Source organism: Lucilia cuprina, chromosome 5, assembly GCF_022045245.1.
Source record: "Lucilia cuprina isolate Lc7/37 chromosome 5, ASM2204524v1, whole genome shotgun sequence".
NCBI lineage: Eukaryota > Metazoa > Arthropoda > Insecta > Diptera > Calliphoridae > Lucilia > Lucilia cuprina.
The window spans coordinates 51489361-51511527 of record NC_060953.1 but is presented as its reverse complement, the minus strand read 5'-3'; the positions used below and the strand labels follow the sequence as shown (position 1 = coordinate 51511527).

Sequence of the window (22167 nt, the reverse complement as noted above, 5' to 3'; positions counted from 1 at the left end):
TTTTGTTTACTTTAGTTTCTGGTTTTTTTTCGTTAATAATTTTTTATGATTTTTTTTATTTCAACTATTTTTTTGTAGTTTTTTTTTCTTTATTCCTAAAGATTTTGATCTTAAATTTGTGTTAAGTTTGTTTAAGCATAAAAATATTTTTTGGTAATTAAATTTAATTTTAAATACTTTACCTTTTTTTGTTGTTGTTGACATACATATACAATTTATTTACATTTATAACGTACTTCTGGCACGGGCCAAACTTATTTGTAAAAGTTATTAAAAAAAAACAGCAACTTGCTTTTTTTATGATTTTATACCAAAAATTTCTTTATTAGTTATTATTTCTTTGTCAAGCTTCATCTATTTAGTAGTTTTTTTTTTTTTGTTATAAAAATTTGTAGGTTTAAGACTTTTCTTAAAATTTTATTTTTTTAATTATTTTAAGTTATTAACAGCTGTTTAGCTAATTATTTGTTTTCATAGCTTTTTATTTCTTAAACATTTTTTTAAATCATTTCCAGTTAATCGTAAATTTCCATATCAATTTTTTTGTTTAATTGTAACCCATATTTTAAAATAGGTTTATAATTAACGGATATATTTCACAATTTCGTTAATTTGTTTTCTACAAATGTGTCTTCAAGCAGAGAAAAAACATGGTTGTGGCAATCATGTTCTAAGAGCAACATATTCAAATTATGATTATAATCTAAATATACTATGATTATCGAAATAAATTTGAAATAGTGTTGAAATCATAATATTTTTTCGATTTAACATAATATTGTTGTACATGAATATATCATGATCCATAGTTAACATAATTATGTTAAAATATAAACATATAATGGTTAAAACTATGATTATAGTCTTAAGATATGATTATTGTAACAAAATTTAAAATAAATACACTTGAAATGTTAAATCATAATAATTTTCTATTTAACATAATATTGTTACCATAATTATTTATTAAAAACGTAAACCAATAATGGTTAAAACTATGATTATAGTCTTAACATATTATGATTATTGAAACAGTTAGTTAGTTTGAAAGGAGGATGTTTATATATATATACATCAAGTCCGAAGAAATACACCTAGGCCTGTATCGGTCCTGTTGTGCGCACTTTAACCAGTGACACAGATGAGAATCGAACCCACCACTTTGGATCTACATGACCACTAACCTACCGGAGGCCACATTATTGAAACAAAATTTAAAATAAATACGATTGACATATTAAATCATATTTTTCTATTTAACATAATATTGTTAAACATAATAATATTATGATCCAATATTAACATAATTATGTTAAAAATTGACAAAATCAAAAATAACGATTATTTTTAACAACATACACTTTTTTCGATTTTATAAAAAGAAATTAAACTGCCCCTGATCTGATAATAAATATATCATTTGATCTTTAAAGGAAAATAAAAATAGTTGTGTTTAAAATACTACTTTATTTTCGAACAATTTTTGGTCGAATGCCGTATTAAAATCACATTAAGCGAACACTCGATCATACAATTGATTTACTCGATCGAGAATGCGATAGTGTTCGGTTTCTGGCCTTCATGTTTTTGTATTGTGATAAATTCTTATTTGAAATTTATACGAGAAACCCCTTAAACTGCAGTTACTTAAGCCTTCAAAGTTTATAAAATGAAATAAAACGATGTGATCTAATATCGAATAGATCATTTGATCTTCAATGGAAAGTTGTGTGTGATGGTTGAATGTGGAATCCGGTGGTTGAATGTTTTAAATTTATTTCTGTACAACACTTCTTCATCCAACCTGAGCTTGAGTCTTTAATGGTTCCAAAAAAAAAATCACTACTATCTCTTCTATGCTTTAATTGAATTCCTGGATCGTACAACATCTAACATCGATCGTACATTTTAAATTTGAAGCTTTAAATATTTAAGAAAATTTTTGCTATAGTTTACATGCTCATGGTAGATAATGGACCAAATCTCCAGATTTCGAAAGAGATCCAATTCTCAATAGAAACTTCGATCACTTTCAAATCCGAAAATCAACTGTTTGGGCGCAGTTCAACGCTAGTTCATATACACATTCGAGATCAAGTTCCAAGCTCTTGATTTAATGTTATAACATTCTTCAATTTAGACCTTAATGATGTCAGTTATTTCCAATTACATGAAGAAATTTTCCCAATAACTTAAGGTAGATATCTCCGCCACTTTTAAGACTTTATTTTAACAATTCTCCCTTTCTAACAAACAACTTTTCTCCTTTCTGTTCCTTTATTTTAAAAGTGTTACTTTCGCATGTTATCAAAAGTTTTTAATCGGATTTTGGTTTTAATATTGGCAAAATATTCGCTGACATTTGGAAAAAAATCGATTACAATTTAAAAGAATAGAAAAGTTCTTAATGCCTTTATTAAATGAAATAATCCTTTAAGCTACTTATTTTGTCTTGAGAATAATATCCCTATAAAACAAAAAAGAATTAGTGATCGAATAAAGAAAACCAGAGATTAAAATATATTACACAAGAGATTACAAAAAGACCGAAAAAGAAAACAATAGTTCACACAAAGCGACTGCTGAAAGGTAATGTTAAATAGAAGACAGGTAATCAAAGTCAACACTATTTTAAGGGGGGAAAAAGAAAAGGAAAGTAAGTTTATGTTTAATATAAACTACTTTCAAAATTTAATTAAAAAAGGGAATTATTTGAAGGACGAAATTAAAATTTAAAAATGAATAAAAACAAATTCTTTTTCAATTTCCACTCCTAAACTATTAGTACAATTACATGGTTGTCTTCTTTTTTAGCAATTATTTTAAAAATTAATCTTCTAAATTTTTGCTAAATTTTTCACTTAAATTTAAATACAAGTTCATTTTATCAGACAAGACAAATGTTTTTTTTTCAGCCATTTTTCCAATATTTTTCTTTGTTCAACTGAATATTTTGCATTTGCAAGGCATTTATTGACAGTCAGCTAATTTGTTAACGATTGATTTGCTTCGAAATATTTTTGTCGTCTATTGAAAATAAAAAGATTAATTGTTTTGTCAGTCACTTTTTAAAGAAGGGAAAATACAATTTGAAAATAACAAATGTAAATTTTATAGCTACAATGTAATTATTTTATTGCCTTTAGACAAATTTTTCTAAAGAAAAATATATTTATATTAAAAGTATTTAACACGGATGTGTTGTGACAAATGTAGCGTAAATAATTTGTGCAACATTATTAGCAAAAGGGGAAAAATTTAAAAATTTTTTGGATTATTTATACGATTAAAGGGAGAGAATATAGGAATAGGAAAAAACATTATTTACCTCTAATAAATGTGCTTTATAATGACTACTATATACCTTCTGCCTTACTACAAACTATGCAAGTAAGCATTCTAATTGCAAAATACTTTATTTTCTTCAACAATTATTCATTTAAATAAATTCTTCTTATTGTTTCATATCCATTGTTAACCTTGAAATATATCTCTACTTTTTTTTATTTTTTTTTTTAAATTCTTTTTGTCTTTCTTAAATATCTAACGGTAATCTTAATATTTTTTATTATCATTATTATATTTTCTTGAAAAAAGAAACAACAGTTTTCTGCAAAAATCTTTTGACAATTTTGAACTTTGTGTACCTCCTGTGTGAAAAGACATTTTACTTTCTATTGTGTAATTGTTGTGTATTTTTACAGCTGTATTGCGATAATATAAATCAAATCATATTTTGTAAGAACTCCTGCTGACAAAACCTGCAGTTTTAAGCAACTAACGGTTTTAAAAGTCATAAAATCAAAAATATATTTTGGTAAGAAAAATTATTTGGTAAATTATGAAAAAACACCTTTAGAGAGATAAGGAGAGAGAGAGAGAGTGGGAGAGAAAAATAAATTGAAACAAGTGTTAGTTAATGGGATTTGACAGTAAGAATAAAAGTCCTGCTGTTTTATTTCCAAATGTATATCTATAGTCTGGACTGTAGACTACTTTAGAATTTGGACTAAATTTTGCCTATAGTCTGGACTAAAGTGTACTTTTATAGTCTGGACTATAGTATACCCTATAATCTCGACTATAGTCTACTCTATAGTCTGAATTTTAGCATTCCCTTTAGTTCAGACTAAGTTTCCCTACAATGTGAACTAGATTGTACTCTAAAGTCTAGACTGTAATCTACTCTGTAGTTTGGAATAGTTAACTGTATAGTCGGGACTATAATCGACTCTCTTGTCTTTACTATAGACTACTCTATAATCTGAAATATATGCTACTCTATAGGACTATAGTTTTCGTATAGTGTGAACTAGATTATAGTGTGTTCAAGATTGTCTAGTCTAGACTATAGTCTAGACTGCAGTCTACTCTATAGTTTGGATTAGTTAAATCTATAGTCGGGACTACAATCGACTCTCTTGTCTGGACTATAGACTACTATATAATCTGGAATACGTACTACTCCACTAGACTATAGTTTCCCTATATTGTGAACTATATTATACAGTGTGTTCAAGATTGTACTCTATAGTCTAGAATGTAGTCCACTCTATAGTTTGGCCTAGTTAACTCTATAGTCGAGACTATAATCGACTCTCTTGTGTGAACTATAATCTGAACTATAGACTACTCTATAATCTGTACTATATACTTCGCTATAGTCTCGACTGTAGTTTCCCTATAGTGTGGATATTATAATCTATTGTCTAGACTATAGTCCGCTCTATAGATTCAACTATAATCCACTCTAGTCTAGGAATATAATCTAATATATAATGTGGACTATAGTTTACTCTATAGTCTGGACTATTATTACTTTTTAAACTGGTCTATAATTACTTTATTAACTGGACTATATATACACTATAGTCTGGACTATAGACTACTTTAGATCCTAAACCATAGTTTACCCTTTAGTCTACTCTTTATAATCTGAATTATAGTCTACTCTATGGTCTGATCTATGCTCTAGATCATATGTTATTCTTCTTCTTTTATATAATTTGTTTCTTTTGATTTCATTTTACTGGATATTTTTTTAATAAAAAATTTTTTTCTTTTCATTTCTTTCTTTAGAATACTTGAACTGCGCAAAGAGAAATCACGTGATGCGGCGCGTTCACGGCGTGGCAAAGAGAATTTTGAATTTTATGAACTGGCAAAAATGTTACCATTACCCGCCGCCATAACTAGCCAATTGGATAAGGCCTCGATAATAAGACTGACCATAAGCTATTTAAAATTAAGAGACTTTTCCGGTCATGGTGATCCACCATGGACAAGAGAACAAACCACCAGCAGCAAATTGAAAAGTAAGTAAAAGAGAAGAAAATAAAATAGCGAAAAAATTTGCTTTGTTTTAACGTGACATATGTACGAAAAAGGACCATTTAATGGATCCAATTAAGGCCGAGGAAGTGCATCAAGGATTTGATGTAATATATATATTCTTTTTTTTTAATTTTCTGTAGACTGTACTGTAGTCCACTCTATAGTCTAGACTATAGACTATTTTTAAAGTGATCGTTATAAAGGAGTTTACGTTATATTTGGTAGACATCTATCGGGACTATTGTGCCCTCGTTTAGAAGGTTTATGTTGGTAGGAATAACCATATATAAAGCTCTATGAAGGTACTTTCGTTTGATGTTTAAAAGCTCTATTTCCTAAAATTTTCCTATCAATATTCCAGAGGGATGTATAACATCACTCTCAAGATATTTCAACTTAAATTCGAAAGCCTGACAATTACAAAGACAGTGAATGACAGATTTTGGTCTAGTCGTCTTAAAATAAAACCCATTTAGCTATAAGTGACTCCTCATAAACCTGATTAACCTAGAGGTTATGGGTGCCACTTAAAAATAGATTTTCATATTATTTTAATAATAATTTTAAAAGGAGAAAATGAAAGTTGTTGTTTTTATATTAAAAAAAGTTTAAAACAAATATGGCGTCTAGTTGTAGAGTTTAAAAATGAAATTAAGAAAATTTTAAAGAAATTTTATAACAAAAACCAAACTAAACACAAAAAAACCGATCAGTATGGGAATTTCAGTGAAAGGAAGTGAAACTTTTTTCGTAAAAAAAATTTTGTGTCTACAGATATTTAAAAATATTTTTGAACAGCAGCGTGTTAAGAATAATTAATTAATTTCATAAATTTTATACACAAAATTATTGTAATAAAAAAAATTTAAGTTAAACAAAAAATTAAAATTTCAATTTATATTTTAAAACAAAAAAGGGGAATTTTGGTTTTAGAAAAAAAAACATTAAATATTTTAAATTACTCAAAAACAATATTTTCTATAGAAACCATAAGCTATTTATTTAAAGGTCTGGTTATAGGTTGGTGTTGGTAAGGTTTATTTTTATTTTTTTTTTTTTCAATTTCTAAACTTAGTTTATGTGACTGTCTATAAAGTAGAAACGTACTTTAAACAATTCATTTCAATTCAATTAATTTGCATAAAAAAGTGTGTAAATATATACAATTTGTTTTTTTTTTTTTTATTTATTTTGTTGTGCTCATGCGCAACCATTTTGTTTTGTATTTTTTTATTGTTTGTTGAGTTGCTTGGGGTATTTATTTACTTTTTTATCAATTTAATTTTCTTATTTTGAATTTTATTTTTCTGTTTTTTTTTTATAGAAGGTAACGGAAGGTTAAATTATTATTGTCTTTTTTTTTAATTTATATATTTTTTTTTTTTTTTGTTAAACAAAATGGTTTTGCCATATTTTATTTGAATTTTTTTTTGGTATTTATTACCTTGATTTTTTTATTTATTTGTTAAGTGAAAAAAGTTAATGTTTATAAACATATATTTTTTTTTTGTTTTAATGGGGGGAATTATATTTTTTGTTTATGGTATTTGATTGCTTGTTTTTTAGGGAAAATTTTATTTAAATGGAAATCAATAATGAGTAATTAAATAAAATTTGTTTGATTAAAATCGTTAAACGATTGAATCATGGTTGCATGATGATGATTCATAAGAAATAAATTTTAAATATTAATATTATTAAAGAAATCTTGGTGAAATCGAAATAGAATGTCGGAATAAATACGTTTTGGAAAAATTGATTAATACCAAAAGATTTTGGTCATTAATAAAAGACTTATTTGAAAATTGGAATTTACATTTATATAAAATAAGCACCACTATCGTCAAACAACATTTCAAATGAAATATCCCAGCATTTTGGCTGAACATTCCCGAACTAACCACTTGACATACCAATAATGGTGACCCTAGCCACCCGACTAACCAGGTGACTAACCATTTGAACATAAGACTATCAAGAACTAGTCAAAAGTAGTTTATGGGTGGTAATGTCCAAATAGGTTCTTAGCAGTCAGTCACATAAAGCAGACTTGGGAGAGTAATGATTTCAATTTCAATTACATTTGAAGTAATTGCAATCGAAGCTTCACCAATTACAATTGCTTTTGAAAGTAATTAAAGTTTTGCCAATTACAATTATTTAAAATTTTAATTGCTTTTGAAAGTAATTAAAGTTTTTCCAATTACAATTATTTGAAATTGTTATTGTAGTTTTGTGAATGACAATTACTTGTAATTGAAGTTTTCCAAATAAAAAAATTACTTTTAATTGAAGTTAAAGTTATCCCAATTACAATTACAAGCAATTGTTATTTTAAGGGTAATTAAAGTTTTGCCAAATACAATTATTTGAAATTGTAATTGAAGTTTTGTAAACGACAATTACTTGTAATTGGAATTTTACCCATAAAACAATTACTTTTAATTGTAATTGAAGTTTTCCCCATAAAACAATGACTTGTGATTGTAGTTAAAGTTATACCAATTACAATTACTTATAATTGTGAATTTTATTCCTTAAAAGTAAATTAAGTTTTGCCAATTACAATTATTTGAAGTTGTAGTTGAAGTTTTGTTAAAAACAATTACTTGTACTTGTAATTTGAAAAAAACTTCAATTACAAGTAATTGCAATTGGTTTTCCACAAATACATATTACTAGAAATTGTAATTGATCATGTAATGACTTACTTTGTGTAATCATTAATCCCATGTCTGACTTAAAGTCTATTCATTGTCTTTGCACTCAGACAAAACTAATCATGTTTTTTCTTCAATTCTTAGTTTTTTCAAGTGTCTCATTTCCCTTGTTTACTCGGGAGACAGTAAAGTGACGATTGCCACTCTCTTGCTTATTTGGTGAACAGTAAAATAGCGACTGTTTTCGCACTCCAGTACATTCTTCGTGATGAATGACCAAAAACCATTAAAATAGGGTACAACCAGCTGGTTTGACTTTCGTGGAAATAAGACTTATGTCTGCATTAGATAAAATGCCCAAATAAACTATTTTTAAGTTTCCCTTTACTTGTTTACCCAGGGTATAGTGAGGTGACAACTATCTTCGCTCTCGTTTCCCCTTTTGTATACTACCTAAACAATAAACAGCTGTTTCATACAAAATCAACTATTGTGAATGAATTGTTTACAGCAAGTTCACGATAGTCATTTTTCCTTTGAAAGGAATGCAAACTTCTCTTCTATTGGCGAGAAAAGAGAATAAATGAAATATTTCTTTTAGGAATTTTATATCAAAAAACTCTTTCCAATTCTTTTTCTAGCTTCTAAGTCTCTAATACATCACTTTTTTTGTTTTTTGTTCCCAACTTGACTTTAAGTAATAAATTTTCTTTTAATTCAATTATAGGATTTAACGATTATGACCTTAAGTCCAAAATAAAACTCCCCTTTTACACCCCTAGCATCCAAAAAAAAAGCCAAACTAAAAAATCCTGTAAATATTAAATAAAAAACCTTAAAAAAATAATAAAAAATGCCAAAAAAATACTCATATGTTTATGATTATTACTAACACCCACTGGCCATTCATGGCATTAGTTCAACATAACTACAGGTTAACACTCATACGAATAATAAGCAGAAAACCACCCTACTATACACTGTTCACACTATATAAAATCCCAAGAGTATAACGTATGCTTAGTAGAATTATATTCTTTTTTTTTTTGCCAAACAATTTACTTTATTCCTTATAAAAGCTATAAAATTATATATAAATTTTTTTGTTGCTGTTCACAGCAATTCAATAATACAATTGTAATAAAAATAATATTTTTTTCTTATTTTTCTTTTTTTTTCTAAAACCAAAAAGGTGTTAGTTTAAGTGTAAATTCTTAAAGGAAAGCAAGTAATAATAGAAAAAGGGAGAGGAAGTGTGACCACTTATGTTATGTTTTATATGAAACATAACTCTCTGATAAAAAAAAAATAAGTTTTAACTTGTTTAGAAAAAACATTTTTTAAAATATTTAAAATGCCTATATTAATGTCGTCATGCTTGTCAATTTGTGTTTTTTTATTTTTCTTAAAAATTCACTATTAACCACTTGGTAATATTTGTGACAAACTGTCAAGTTTAATCAACGAAGCATGAACTTATTGTTATTGTATGGTGTATTAGGTTGGTCGATGATGGCTACACATGACAAAATTATTGTCATGAATTTGTGGTAAAACCATTAACATTAATTTCAAATGAATATTTGAAGGTTAAAGTTATAAATTTGTTTAAAATAATTTGTTTTTAAAATTAATTTATTTTGAAAATTGCATAATATTTTGTTTAATAGTTAAGTCATATTAGATGAATATTTGTAGAAATAAGTGTAAGATTTAAATATTTCAATTTACAAAATAATTCATTTGTCTAATCGAAACATTTGATTGGATAAACGTATTAGCTTTTGCCTTGAAGTCTTCGTTCAAAACCTGTAGGAATCATGAGTTATTGCAATATCTTTCCACTTAGATCTCGCTAATATAAAGACTTTAAATTGTTTCCAAATTTTGTTTATGGATATGCCTTCGAATTTCTTAGTTAATCCATTCCAAAGATATTTTGCTAATCTATTTAACAATCTGTTAATCGATCCTCATTACTTTCTTTGTATTCCAGATTTAATATCATTTCATTTCAGGTCGCTTCTGATCAAAATATTCTTAAAGCCAAGAAACTCTATTCGAAATTTATAAGGTTTTGCCTACAAAATTAGCAGGCAAATTTTTTTCCTTCACAATCTTCTCCTTATGAGGAATACATATGTATTACTGGATTCGAAAATGTTTCGCGTTGGGTTTTCAAAGAGGTTTCCTTTCTCCTTCCAACTCAATAAACATGGTCCAGTATTGTAGTCAAAACATCCAATGGATTGGACACATTTATGCTGTTTCTTTAGATCTACCTTTTCTTCAGGATCGCTTATTAAGATCGTTTCTGATCAAAGTAATTTCAAAAGGATTTGCTTACAAAATTTGCCGCTAAAGTTTTTTTCTTCAAAATCGCTTCTGCTCATTAGGAATATGTATTTGAGAAGTTACAGCATTCAAAAATGTTTGCAGACTGGGAACTCTTTTGAAAACCCAATGCCTTTAGGGTTTTCAAAAAAGTTCCTTTTTTCCCTTGAGATCGTTCTCCCACTTATCGGATGTTGTGGTTAAATCACGCAAATAATTAAACACATTAATTCTATTTCTTTAGATCCACCATCGAGTCGTTTAATGAAACTCATGTCTATCCGCTAGGAAACTGAATTTAATCTTCTTTGTCGATATCCTTCGGAAGTTTTTCTAACTTCACGATTATACCATTAAAAGAAGAGAGAATCTCTTAATGATGGGTGGTTGGTTAACCTGGTAGTTCACTGCACGCGAACTGGCAAGTAGAGTCGAAGAGAGACTCCGTTTTGAATGGAGAGCCGTGAGAAATCTGAGGATATCATTAAGCTTAGACCCAAGGTTAGATATGAACTAACTGTCAAGGATTCTCATTACGGCCAGAGCAGGGCATTCACAATTAGATGTTAAACCAGTCTTTACAACTGCGACAGCGATCGTTAAAAGGGAGCCTAAGCGAACTTGTATGTCTGCCTATCATCTAATGTATTTTGCGTTTCTCATTGAAGGAAGACTATAGTGACTCGGCCCTTTACATGTATCTTGGTTATTCCACCTTATGTATCATATTTTCTTTATGATAATCGGTATCTTCAACTACACTCTCTCACATTCAAAAGTTCCCTTTAACAATATCGATTTCAAGTGTCATTGGTTATCACAACTAGTTCGAAGCTATTCCAAACCTCCTAGAGTTGCGGTTACGACTATTTTAACTGAGCAGGCGATGTATTCTCCACTCAATCGCTTAAACGTCAATCTTTGTTTAACGCTCAGCAATTTCAATCGACCTTAATAACCTGTTCCCCATTCAACAAGAGCTTTTAGATAAATTTTAATCTTAATCCTAGCAGCAACTCTGTAAATCCATTTCAGTTAATCACAACTCAAAGCGTTTGCTCAGCACATTCGTGCAACAATATTAACCATATGAGAATTAAATCGTTTTAATCACAATCCAGGAAATTTTTTATTAACCCTTTAACAAATTGTTAAAATTCATATTTATTACAACTTTTCGTTATGGTTTAAACAACTTAACTAACTTGTGTCATTTTTTCCTTTGTTTTTTTTTACATTTTTAGGTGCAGCCATAAGACGCAGTCCCGCCGTTGATTTATTTGAACAACATCAGGGTACCCACATATTACAGGTTAGTTGGTAAACAAAAAAAAACATTCTTAAGAAATTTTTTACAATTTTATACTTGTAATATGCAAATATTTAAAATAAAATAATTATTTACATTATTTTATTTTTTGTCGTTATAGTCTTTGGATGGTTTTGCACTGGCCGTTGCAGCTGATGGTCGTTTCCTGTATATATCGGAAACGGTATCTATATATTTGGGCTTGTCACAGGTGGAAATGACGGGCAGTAGTATATTTGATTATATACATCAAGGTGATCATGCAGAAATTGCCGAACAATTGGGTTTAAGTTTAACATCGGGTGGTATAGCCGGTTCCGGCTCACAAACAGGACCAGCTGGTCTGGCCTCACCACATTCTGGAGGTTCCGATGATGTTGTAGGCAATCATGGTACCAATAATCCAGATGGTAAGTTGAAAATTAGAAATTTTTTTCTTCTAGATTGTTTAGTTATTAAGAAAAATATTTGTGTTTCTTTAGTTTCAGGTCAAATGACTGTTACTTCGAATAGTGGTTATAAGGGTTATGAACGTTCCTTTTGTATACGCATGAAATCTACCTTAACCAAACGAGGCTGTCATTTTAAATCTTCCGGTTATAGAGTGAGTATTTGTTTTTTTTTAGTTTTAGTGATAAATTTAAATGTTTAGATTGTAACTTATTTATACAAGTAGTTAATATTTTTTATTTTTAGAATTTTAGCGTTTGTTTTTTAAAGTAGTATTTGTCTATATTTTTATTATTATTTTCATTTCCTCCCTCATTCATTTTTCTATTTTTGCTGTATAAAAAAGCAAACAAACAACAAAAAAAAAGAAAGCAAAATTTATATATTTTTATACTAAGTTATGCATCCTCTCCCTTTTCCCCTTCATTATCTACAGGCTAATAATGAGCAAACGGCTAATGGTGGTAAAAATGGTAAAACAGTGGGCACCAATTATTCGGTACGTATCAATCAAAATCAGTGAAAAGTCAAAAAAAAAATTAAACTAATTAATTAAATTTAATTAATATTAAATTTTTTTAATTTAACAAAATTTATCCGAAAAATTTGTTGTAAAATTAAACAATATTTTTTTTCTGTTGTAGTTGAAATTTAATTAATTACTAACAAGTTTTCTTTTGTTAAATTAAAACCAAAACTATTCGAAATTTTTTACTAACCTTTGAGAAATCAAAATTTTGTTTATATTATCTCAACAACAATTACAAACTGATTTTATTGATCAGTATCGAATTTTTAAGTGTTGAAAAAAATGCAAATATTCAATTGTTTATCATGGTCATCATGCATTTCAGTCAAGTCATTCATTTACAGTCATTTTATTACTTTTATTATTGCAGAAATAAGTTTAAGTATTTAAATTTTATTTTTTATAACATTTAGGTATTTTATGAAAGATTAACTTTTGGAAAACAACTTTAAAAGAAACTCGAAATTTTGTATATATTATTTACTCCCTAATCAACAAAAAATAATGCTTACCTAGAAGCAGTTATTCTAACTCCTCAGTTCTAGTTTAGTTCTAGTTCAGTTCTAGTTCAGTTCTAGCTCAGTTCTAGTTCAGTTCTAGTTCAGTTCTAGTTCAGTTCTAGTTCAATTCTAGTTCAGTTCTAGTTCAGTTCTAGTTCAGTTCTAGTTCAGTTCTAGTTCAGTTCTAGTTCAGTTCTAGTTCAGTTCTAGTTCAGTTCTAGTTCAGTTCTAATTCAGTTATAATTCTGTTCAATTTGGTCAGATTTAAGATACCTGCACAGTATCTGTATGAGAAATCTTTTACTCTCATGAGAACGCAAGTATTTTATAGTAACCAACAGTTTTCTTAAATAAACTTTTCACAATTATCACGAGTTTCACTTCAAGTTGTTTTCGTTTTTTCATTATAACAATTAAACATAATCCTCTTTTATTCTAATAGTTTTTCCTACCCCATTTCTTCTAAAGCTTTTCTAAATTTTCAATTTTTTACCTTTTTAATTTTAGGTAGTTTTATTATTATGTAAATTACGGCCACAGTATACATTTTCGCATACACGAAAGTCACAGCCACCACTCCTCGGTATGGTGGCATTGGCTATAGCTTTGCCACCACCATCAGTGCATGAAATTCGCTTGGAATGTGACATGTTTGTAACGAGAATTAATTTTGATTTTCGCATTGCCCACTGTGAGCCAAGGTAAGTAAAGAAAAGACTTAATTCGCTGCAAACAAAAACCTAAGTAAACCCATTCATTTTAATTACAGAGTTTCTGATTTATTGGATTATACGCCCGAAGATATGGTGGGTAAAAGTATGTATTCGCTGTGCCATGCCGAAGATGCCAATCGTATGAGAAAACATCATATGGATTGTAAGTATTGGAAAAAATTAATACTTCCTCTATTGCAAGCAATTAATAAAATTTTTTTTCTTTTTTATTTAATTTTACAGTAATTGAAAAGGGTCAAGTTCTTACCGGCTACTATCGTTTGATGAACAAAAATGGCGGCTACACTTGGATGCAAAGTTGTGCCACTGTTGTTTGCAATTCCAAAAATGCCGATGAACAGAATATTATCTGTGTCAACTATGTGATCAGTAATCGTGAAAATGAAAATCTCATTTTGGATTGTTGCCAATTGGAACCAAGTATAGATAGCATTAAGCATGAAGATCTTTCGAGTATGGATAAAAATTCCGGTTCTCCTGGTGGTGATGCTTCGGCTGCGGGTGATATTAATCATAATGGTTTGGCGGGTACTGAAACAAAATTAACATCTCCCAAAACCGAACCAGATGCTCAACAACAGCAGCAGCAACAACAGCGATCAAGAGGAAGAGGATCAGCGAATAATGCCACCTCTAATATAAACTTAATTAAGGATACAAACACAGCAACCGGTTTAAATGTAACAGAAGATGGTTCAATTAATAGTTTACCCACAACAGTGGCCACAGCACCAACTCCTGCACCTACCACCACGAAACGTAAGCGTAAGAGTAAAATTACTCCGGTACAACAACCGGTGGATAATGATGTTGGTGTTATGGATAATACCATAAATGAACCTAATGCCAAAGTTCCTGCTGTAGATCGTGAAACTCCACGTTCACGCTTGCCCTCCATAATCGATGAACAGCAACAACAGCAGCAGCAACAACAACAAACACCAGCTTCTTCACAAATACAAAATCCTGAAACTTCCGTCAAAGATTTGGAACAAGCCATGTCTAAACATTTGCCCTCACCGGGTAGTGTTAGCAATGCGGGTCCCAATACTACTGACTTTAGCACAGATTCATTACTAAAGCAACAGCAACAACAACAGCAGCAGCAAAATGAGAAAAGCAGCACTATACAATGGATAGGAGCACCTCATTATCAGCAACCTGCTCCTCCCATGCCTGCCACCGCCCTGCTAAGACAACTCTATGCCAATCGTGAAAGTGTGATAAGAGCCACCGCTCGTCAAACACCCACCGGTGTTTTCTATGGTGATCAACAAACTGGTCCTTTACCCACACCACCCGGTAGTGAGTCTTCTTATGATAATCAATATCTACAATTGCACTCTCATCCCCAAAAGACCTCGTCTGATGCCTTCACAAATCTCGTCTCCACCTATGGCAGCTATCACAGTTCCATTGATTATCACAATGCCATGACACCGCCCAGTTCGGTTTCACCACGAGATACCAACAATTCTCTAAATGCAGGTAAACCCACTACCACACTAACCTCCCTAAATGGTGGCTATGATTACGCTGATCCTCTCAAAACTCAGTACACCACCACCACTAGCAGTGCAGCCGATGTATCGTCTGCTTTACCCCTCAAACCTCAACCTTATTCAGCGGCAGCTGCCATGCATCATAACAGTACCACCGATGCTAGCAGCGGTTTAACCTATAGTAATTTAGATCAACCTCAATATTTTGCTCCTCATTCAAGTTTTCATTTATATCATAAGGGTGCTCCTACGAGTGGTTGGTATTCAACACCCTCATAGGTCGACCTTCAACAAAATTGTGAATTTTATACAGGAGCCTCAAACACTATGATAGACACAAATCAAAATTATTCAAATGCTTCAAACTCTTTACCCTCTAAGGAGAGTTGGGATATTGTGGGAGCTTTGGGTAAAGTGGCGCGTATGTTTTTTAATGTAAGGAAGGGTAATTAAGATATTGTTTTTCTTACATTTTTTGGTATTGTTAGTTTCTATTGGCATTTTTTTAGTAGTTTATGAAAAGAAAGAGATATTCGGTAGCATTCCGAACTTTTGATGTGAATTCGGAGAGTTCGAAATACTTTTTAAGTCACTTTTGTTTGCTGAAAACTTGACCACGTAAAAACTTTTTATGGTCTATTTTAATGCATTAGTTATTCACTTGAGATTCACTTAAAAATTTTTAAGAACTGAGTGTAATATACAATGTCTGGCCACATAAAGCAACCATAAGCAAAAAGAGAGAGATAGAGTGTGAGAGAGAAAGGTTTGTTTTTATACATACGTGTAAGCAAAAGAGAAAACAAACTCATGATAGTGCTCTTTGCTAAACAGTGATCATTAGTCGGTTTTTCTCACAACACGTAATTTTACCAATAATTAATCGCCTAAGATTGTCTATTGTCACTTTAACGAAAGTGTAATAAGTGAACGAGTTCTTTTCGCTTTTTTTGTTGTATAACACATTTTTTCTCTTTTAACTAAAATAAAGAGAGAGAATTCGCATTATTTAACCATCTAAAACAACCGTCAACCGAAAGATTGAGGGAGAGAACTAATGGATGTTTTTAAAGAAGAGAAATGTTATATGAGTGCTCTTTGTTGAGTTTTAAACGTCAATTGGTTTTCTACATAGAAGATACTTCTCACTTTAACCAAAGTGTTAAATGGACGAGTTATTTTCTCTTTAGTTTGTTGTATTACGATGTTTTTTTCTTTAAAACAAAATCAAGTGATTTATTAAGAAATCGCATTATGTTATCACCTAAAACAGACATAAGCAGATAGAGAGAGCGACCTTAGTATGTTTTTAATCAAGAGAAATGTCTTACGAGTATTCTTTGCTGTGGTGCAAATGTTAATTTATTAACAAATTATTAACAACATTGAAATTTTTAATAATACTCTGTTTTTTACTCTTTTAAATCATTTTCTTTTTGGTCACCACTGGTCCAAAATGTGGACAAGTTAGTTACAAGTTTAAAAACAAAATTGAGAAGTTTTATTAAAGTATTCCAAAAATCTTTCGTCACTTGATCCAAAGAGTCATTTGAACTAAAGTTTCATTAAAAATCGTATAAATTAAGGCGATTTCCAAGAAAATGCTTTATCTTTTTAATAATTTCAATGTTTAATCCGTTACTCTTTTAAACTATTCTGTTTATTGTCAGCACTGGTCTAAAATGTGGACAAGTTAGTTACAAATTTAAATCAAAATTGAAAAGTTTTATTAAAGTTTTACAAAAAAATCGTTCGTCAAGTTAAAAAGAAATTGAGAAGTTTTATTAAAGTTTTCCAAAAATCTTTCCTAAGAACCATATAAAGTAAAGGTTTATTAAAAATCGTATAAATTATAGCGATTTCCGAGAAAATACTTTAACTTTTTGATTATTGCAATGTGGATGAGTTATTTTCTACATCCTCACTTGAACGATTTAAAACCTACATCGGCAGAGAGTAAAAAATAAGTTCTCTTACTGGTTTTTACTGGGTTTAAAGTATTTTTTTTTTATAAAAAGAAAAACTTCTTCTCATACTAATAGTTATTTTGTGTAATTTTAATTCTGTCATCTAAATAACAATTTGTTTTATCAAACTTTTCTTGTTTCACAAACTTCTTGAACTAATATCTAAAGAGTTAAATCAGTTTCTAAAAAAAAAGAGAACGAGAGTTATTTTGTATAATTTTAGTTCTTCTCTATATAACTTTCTTGCTCTAGAAAACAAAAAAAGTTTTTTGTATTCACAAACTTCTTGAACTAAAATCTAAAGAGTTAAATCTGTTTCTAAGAAAATGTCAATGAAAGGACAATTTATATACACCACCTCCTAGTCCACCTTTGTTTTTCTTAATAAGACGTTTTATGGTTTCCTAACTTTCTTAAAAGTTAAACTTAAGTTTTCTTTTAACAAATCTAATAAGTTAAAGAGTTTTGCTAAGAAAAGATAATTATTACAATAAAATTGCCATAAAAATTTTAACATAAATCCAATTATATGAACATGTTTCCTTTAATCCTTTAAATGACAAGGAAAGTAAAGAAAATTAGATTTTTTTCTGGTAAATACCACAACGACACCATTTCCTAATAGTAACAAATCATTAAGAGATTAACATTTCACTAACCAGCCTAGCCCAGCCTAGCCCAGTCCAGCTCAAGTTGTGAGTTATAAAGAGTAGTTGAAGTAATAAATGGTTAGAGTTTTTTGTCTATTTGGTGTTTAAAGCAAATGTTAAGAAAACATTGTCTGGCTGTTGTAAAAACACATTCCACTTCAACACTTAATTAAATGACTATTATAACTAATTAAGTTGTTGTTTTTGTTAAGGCAGATAACACACAATTGCGCAAAAAAAAACACAAGACAACAAAGTAAAAGTTAAGGTTTTGTATGAATAACAAAAACTATACTTAAACAAGAAAACTAAGAATACTATTAACTATTATAATTATGTTATTAACTAATGACAGACACTGTAATTAAAAGAAAAATAACTGACAAAAAAATTATGTCAATTACATACATAGCAACAACAAAACAAATAAAAATATATATTTAAAAAAACATTTTATAAATATATCGCTAAGAAATGTATGTTGGTGTATGTATGTCTGTGTAATAAATTGACATCGAATTTTATTTAAAAAATCAAAAGAAAAATAAATGTAAATAAATAATTTAAAAATTTAATTATAAAATTTTATACGTTAGAAAATAAAAATAAATTTTCATTTAATTTTTAAAAATTTTTGTAAAATTTAAATTAATTAATATAAAAAAGAAATCATGTTAAAACATTAAATGTTGTTAAATAATTTTTAAGCTTGTAAATTAATTAAAACCAACACTTACATACATTCCCCTTTAAGAAAAAAAACAAAAAAAAAACTCAATACTCATTATTTAAAAAAAAAACAAAAATAAAAAATTTTAAAAATATATAATTTAATTTAAATAATTAAGTAAAAACCCTTAAAAATATACTCCAAGTAATTTAATTATTATAATTTTTTTTGCTTTATATTAAAATAAAAGCTTAAATTATAGCAATAAAAAATAATTAGTAAAAAGAAGGAAAATTAAAAAAAAAATCACAAAAAAACACCTTTAAGACTTAGATAGTGTGCCAATAATTTAATAATGGAAAATTTAATGTTTTAATCCATGTTTTTTTTTTCTATAAACATTTGTTTTATTTAAATTTTATTACTTAAATAATTATTTTTTTATTATTATTATTATTAAACAACATATCAAATGCTTCCTGTTTTTTAATTATTAATTTAAAAAAAAAAAAAAAAACTTTAAATTTTTTTTAATAATTTTTAACTTTTTTTATAAGTTTAACTTTAATTGTTTATTTTGTTAATAGTTTAATTAATATTTTTTTTTAATATTAATAGTTAAAGTTGTATGTAAAAATTTCAAAAAAAAATCATATAAATATAAACAAAAGAAAAATTAATTATAAATTATAAAATAAGAAATTTTGCTAAAATATTTAAATGTTCGCTATTTAAAGTAAAAGTAAAGTAATAAAACTATTTAAATAATAGCACTACAAGTTTAAAATATCCAAAAAAAACAAATCACACAAAAATATATGAAAAAAATGATGAAAAATAAACAAATAATAAGAAATAAATAAACAAATATAAAATAAATTAAAAAAAAACACAAATATAGTTTTATTTTTAAAAATATTGTAAAGAACTCAAAGAAACATTTAGTTTACGTTAGATTATAGTGAGTTCACTCAGAGGGCTTGCAGACCATTGTGATACTCTAAGAACTACCCATTTTCTTATGTTAAGAGAATGGTTCCAAAACAACTGATCATGTTTACTAGTTACGCATTTCCAGATCATTAAAAAGAGCTCTACCAAGTTACAGTAGTCTATGCTCTTGTAAAGCTAGCCAGTCACATATAAGGTGTTGTACCGATTGCACATCCTCCCCAGTAACTATAAGTTGTATAACCCATATGTTACGACATATGTCCAATCATACAGTGTCCAGTATGAAGCCTAATCGAGTGCTAACTGAAAAACAAAAGAGTCCTAGTCTGAGTGCACTCGGAGGCCCTGTGGCTCATTGAGACACCCTTAGAACTAAGAGAATAGTTTTCCTTCCTAATGTCTTTGATTATTGTAATGGGTTCTTGCGATCTTCGTAAAAACTAACCAGTTATAAAACTGATCAGACGCATCTCTGAGACAGTTTAGATCATGAAAAAGAGTTCTACCAAGATAGAGTTGTCTCTGATCTTGTATGGCTGGGCAGTTATGTAGAAACTATTGTACTGAGTCTACGTCCTCAACTTCCAAACGGCTTCTACAGTAGCTATAAGTTAGATAACCCATACGTTCCGATATATGTCCAATAAAATACAGTGTCCAGTAACTATACCACTTAGAAGTGTAAACGAGGTCTTACTAAGATACAAGAGAGTCTTAATCCGAGTTCATTCGGAGACCTTGTGACAAATGTGATACCCAAAGAACTACTCATTCCCTAATGTTAAGGGAATGGGAAGGATAGGTGTCATGAGCAAGTTCAATCTAACCCTGATAAAAATGCCGCACCACACAACACTACTGAGATGGCTTTGTTGATTCGGCATAGAAGATGTAATTGGTTAACCGAAATACAGATCATTTTAATTGACAAGACTTTATTTCCGTAGTCACAAAGACGCACTGTGATAAGTTGAGCATTTTTAAGAGTAAACTTAAACGCACACTCAATTTTTGCCATCATCTGTTAAGTCTATCAAATTAAAGTCAATAATAAACATCAAATAAACTTCACTTCGTATAAGAGAATCTTTGCGTTATCAGTCTTGTAATCAAGCAACCCCTACCTTCGGTTTAGGTCTCAACCACAGCCACTACGTTGATCCCAAAGGAACCTTAACCAACTGACAAGCCAGGACATAGTCCTGTGAGCAACTAGTCACCCCTAGTACCAGATTATGTGGTGATCTGGTTAGAGTACCTCAGACTAGAGGTACTGGTAGCACCTCTAAACCCCAAATTGCAATACACCAAGATGGTCGCCAGGGGATATTCAGATATCAAATATTTCATATTTCTCGATGCCCTGACACCCATATTAACTCAACAAGATGTTGTTTCAGTATTGCCAATGATTGAATACAATTGAGAAGACATTTCGACTTAATAAGAGCCTTGATTGATGCAAGGCTGTCCAAAGCAAGTTGAATTTTCAAGTTCCCGAATTCTTCTCGATTCTGTATCGATAGCATATGTCTGACTTGCTCCCTATGCCCATTAAGATTACATACAATCATTCAAATATCTGATTTTTTTATTCTGATGAGACTTTTCGACCCGCTATAGGTATTTGCTACTCTCGACTATGATTGTCTATCGGAAATCAATGTCCGGGCCAGTACCTCGAATTTGTTTATTCTGAATTACATCGCTACTATGATGTGTTAATCTTAGTACAATGAATCAAGTCCGTTCATCTTGATACATTGAACTGCTTGAATGATGCAGAGCATGCATCTGGTATATTAAGACTTATCTTAACATTAGCAATTGATATCGCTCTAGTTGGCGTTGGGAAAATATGTTAAACTCTGTAAATGACATAAAATCATTAGGAATCCTTGAGCAACACTACTAAACTATCCAAACTCAATATCAAATCAGTCAACAATTAACCCGATCTTTTAATGCAACATTGTGTTAAATGTTTGAACTCTAATTTATCTTGGACCAGCACTCAGGGGATGACCCCTATTTATGCAGTGCATTATGTTGGAACTAGGAAAATAGATTGTGGGAAGGGAAGGTGCGATTGAGCGAGTAGTGTTTGTGGACATTTAATTTAAATCTTCTTCATGAAGTTAGTTTCTCATACGAACAGTACGGTCCACTGGCCAATCGTCCACAAATGAGTGTGTTCTTGATAAAATATACGATTCAGAGGAACACACTCCATTGTGATATCGATAGTTCGGTAAAATATTCCCCATATTGCGAAGGTGTTCCAGTGAATCAATAGATTTGGATGCCCTACTGTCACCGAAAAAAACCTTTGCCCCTTCCAGTTATCTCGTTTTAAACATAATGGCCTTCTACATTATCTAACAGATTCATATTGGATCTAAAATATAAAATCATATTAAGATGTAAATTATACTACAACGGTGTGATCAAAATGTAGTCCTTTTGATTCTTCTGCACTTAAACCAGTCATAAGTTTTAATCCTTATTCCGAATGACTTTGTGAATTCTGAGAGGAAAACTAAGCCGTATTTTTGAAAAAAAATTTAGATCTAT

At 29.4% G+C, this 22167-nt stretch overlaps 1 protein-coding gene across 3 annotated transcripts in view; it reads left to right on the top strand.

The window, feature by feature from the left end:
- The window catches only part of LOC111677251 (protein trachealess), an 88162-nt gene extending 69739 nt beyond the window's left edge, over window positions 1–18423 (top strand). For 2 of the 3 annotated variants that reach the window (XM_046951057.1, XM_023438344.2), the window contains 7 exons: window positions 5080–5315; window positions 11573–11640; window positions 11759–12047; window positions 12120–12241; window positions 13624–13817; window positions 13886–13992; window positions 14073–18423. In XM_046951057.1, coding sequence (XP_046807013.1) covers window positions 5080–5315; window positions 11573–11640; window positions 11759–12047; window positions 12120–12241; window positions 13624–13817; window positions 13886–13992; window positions 14073–15631 — 2575 coding nt within the window. In that variant the 3' untranslated portion in view covers window positions 15632–18423. Of the gene's footprint in view, window positions 1–5079; window positions 5316–11572; window positions 11641–11758; window positions 12048–12119; window positions 12242–12523; window positions 12587–13623; window positions 13818–13885; window positions 13993–14072 lie in introns of all 3 variants that reach the window. The other variant, XM_046951056.1, reaches the window with a different exon arrangement.
- Window positions 18424–22167: the final 3744 nt, after the last annotated feature.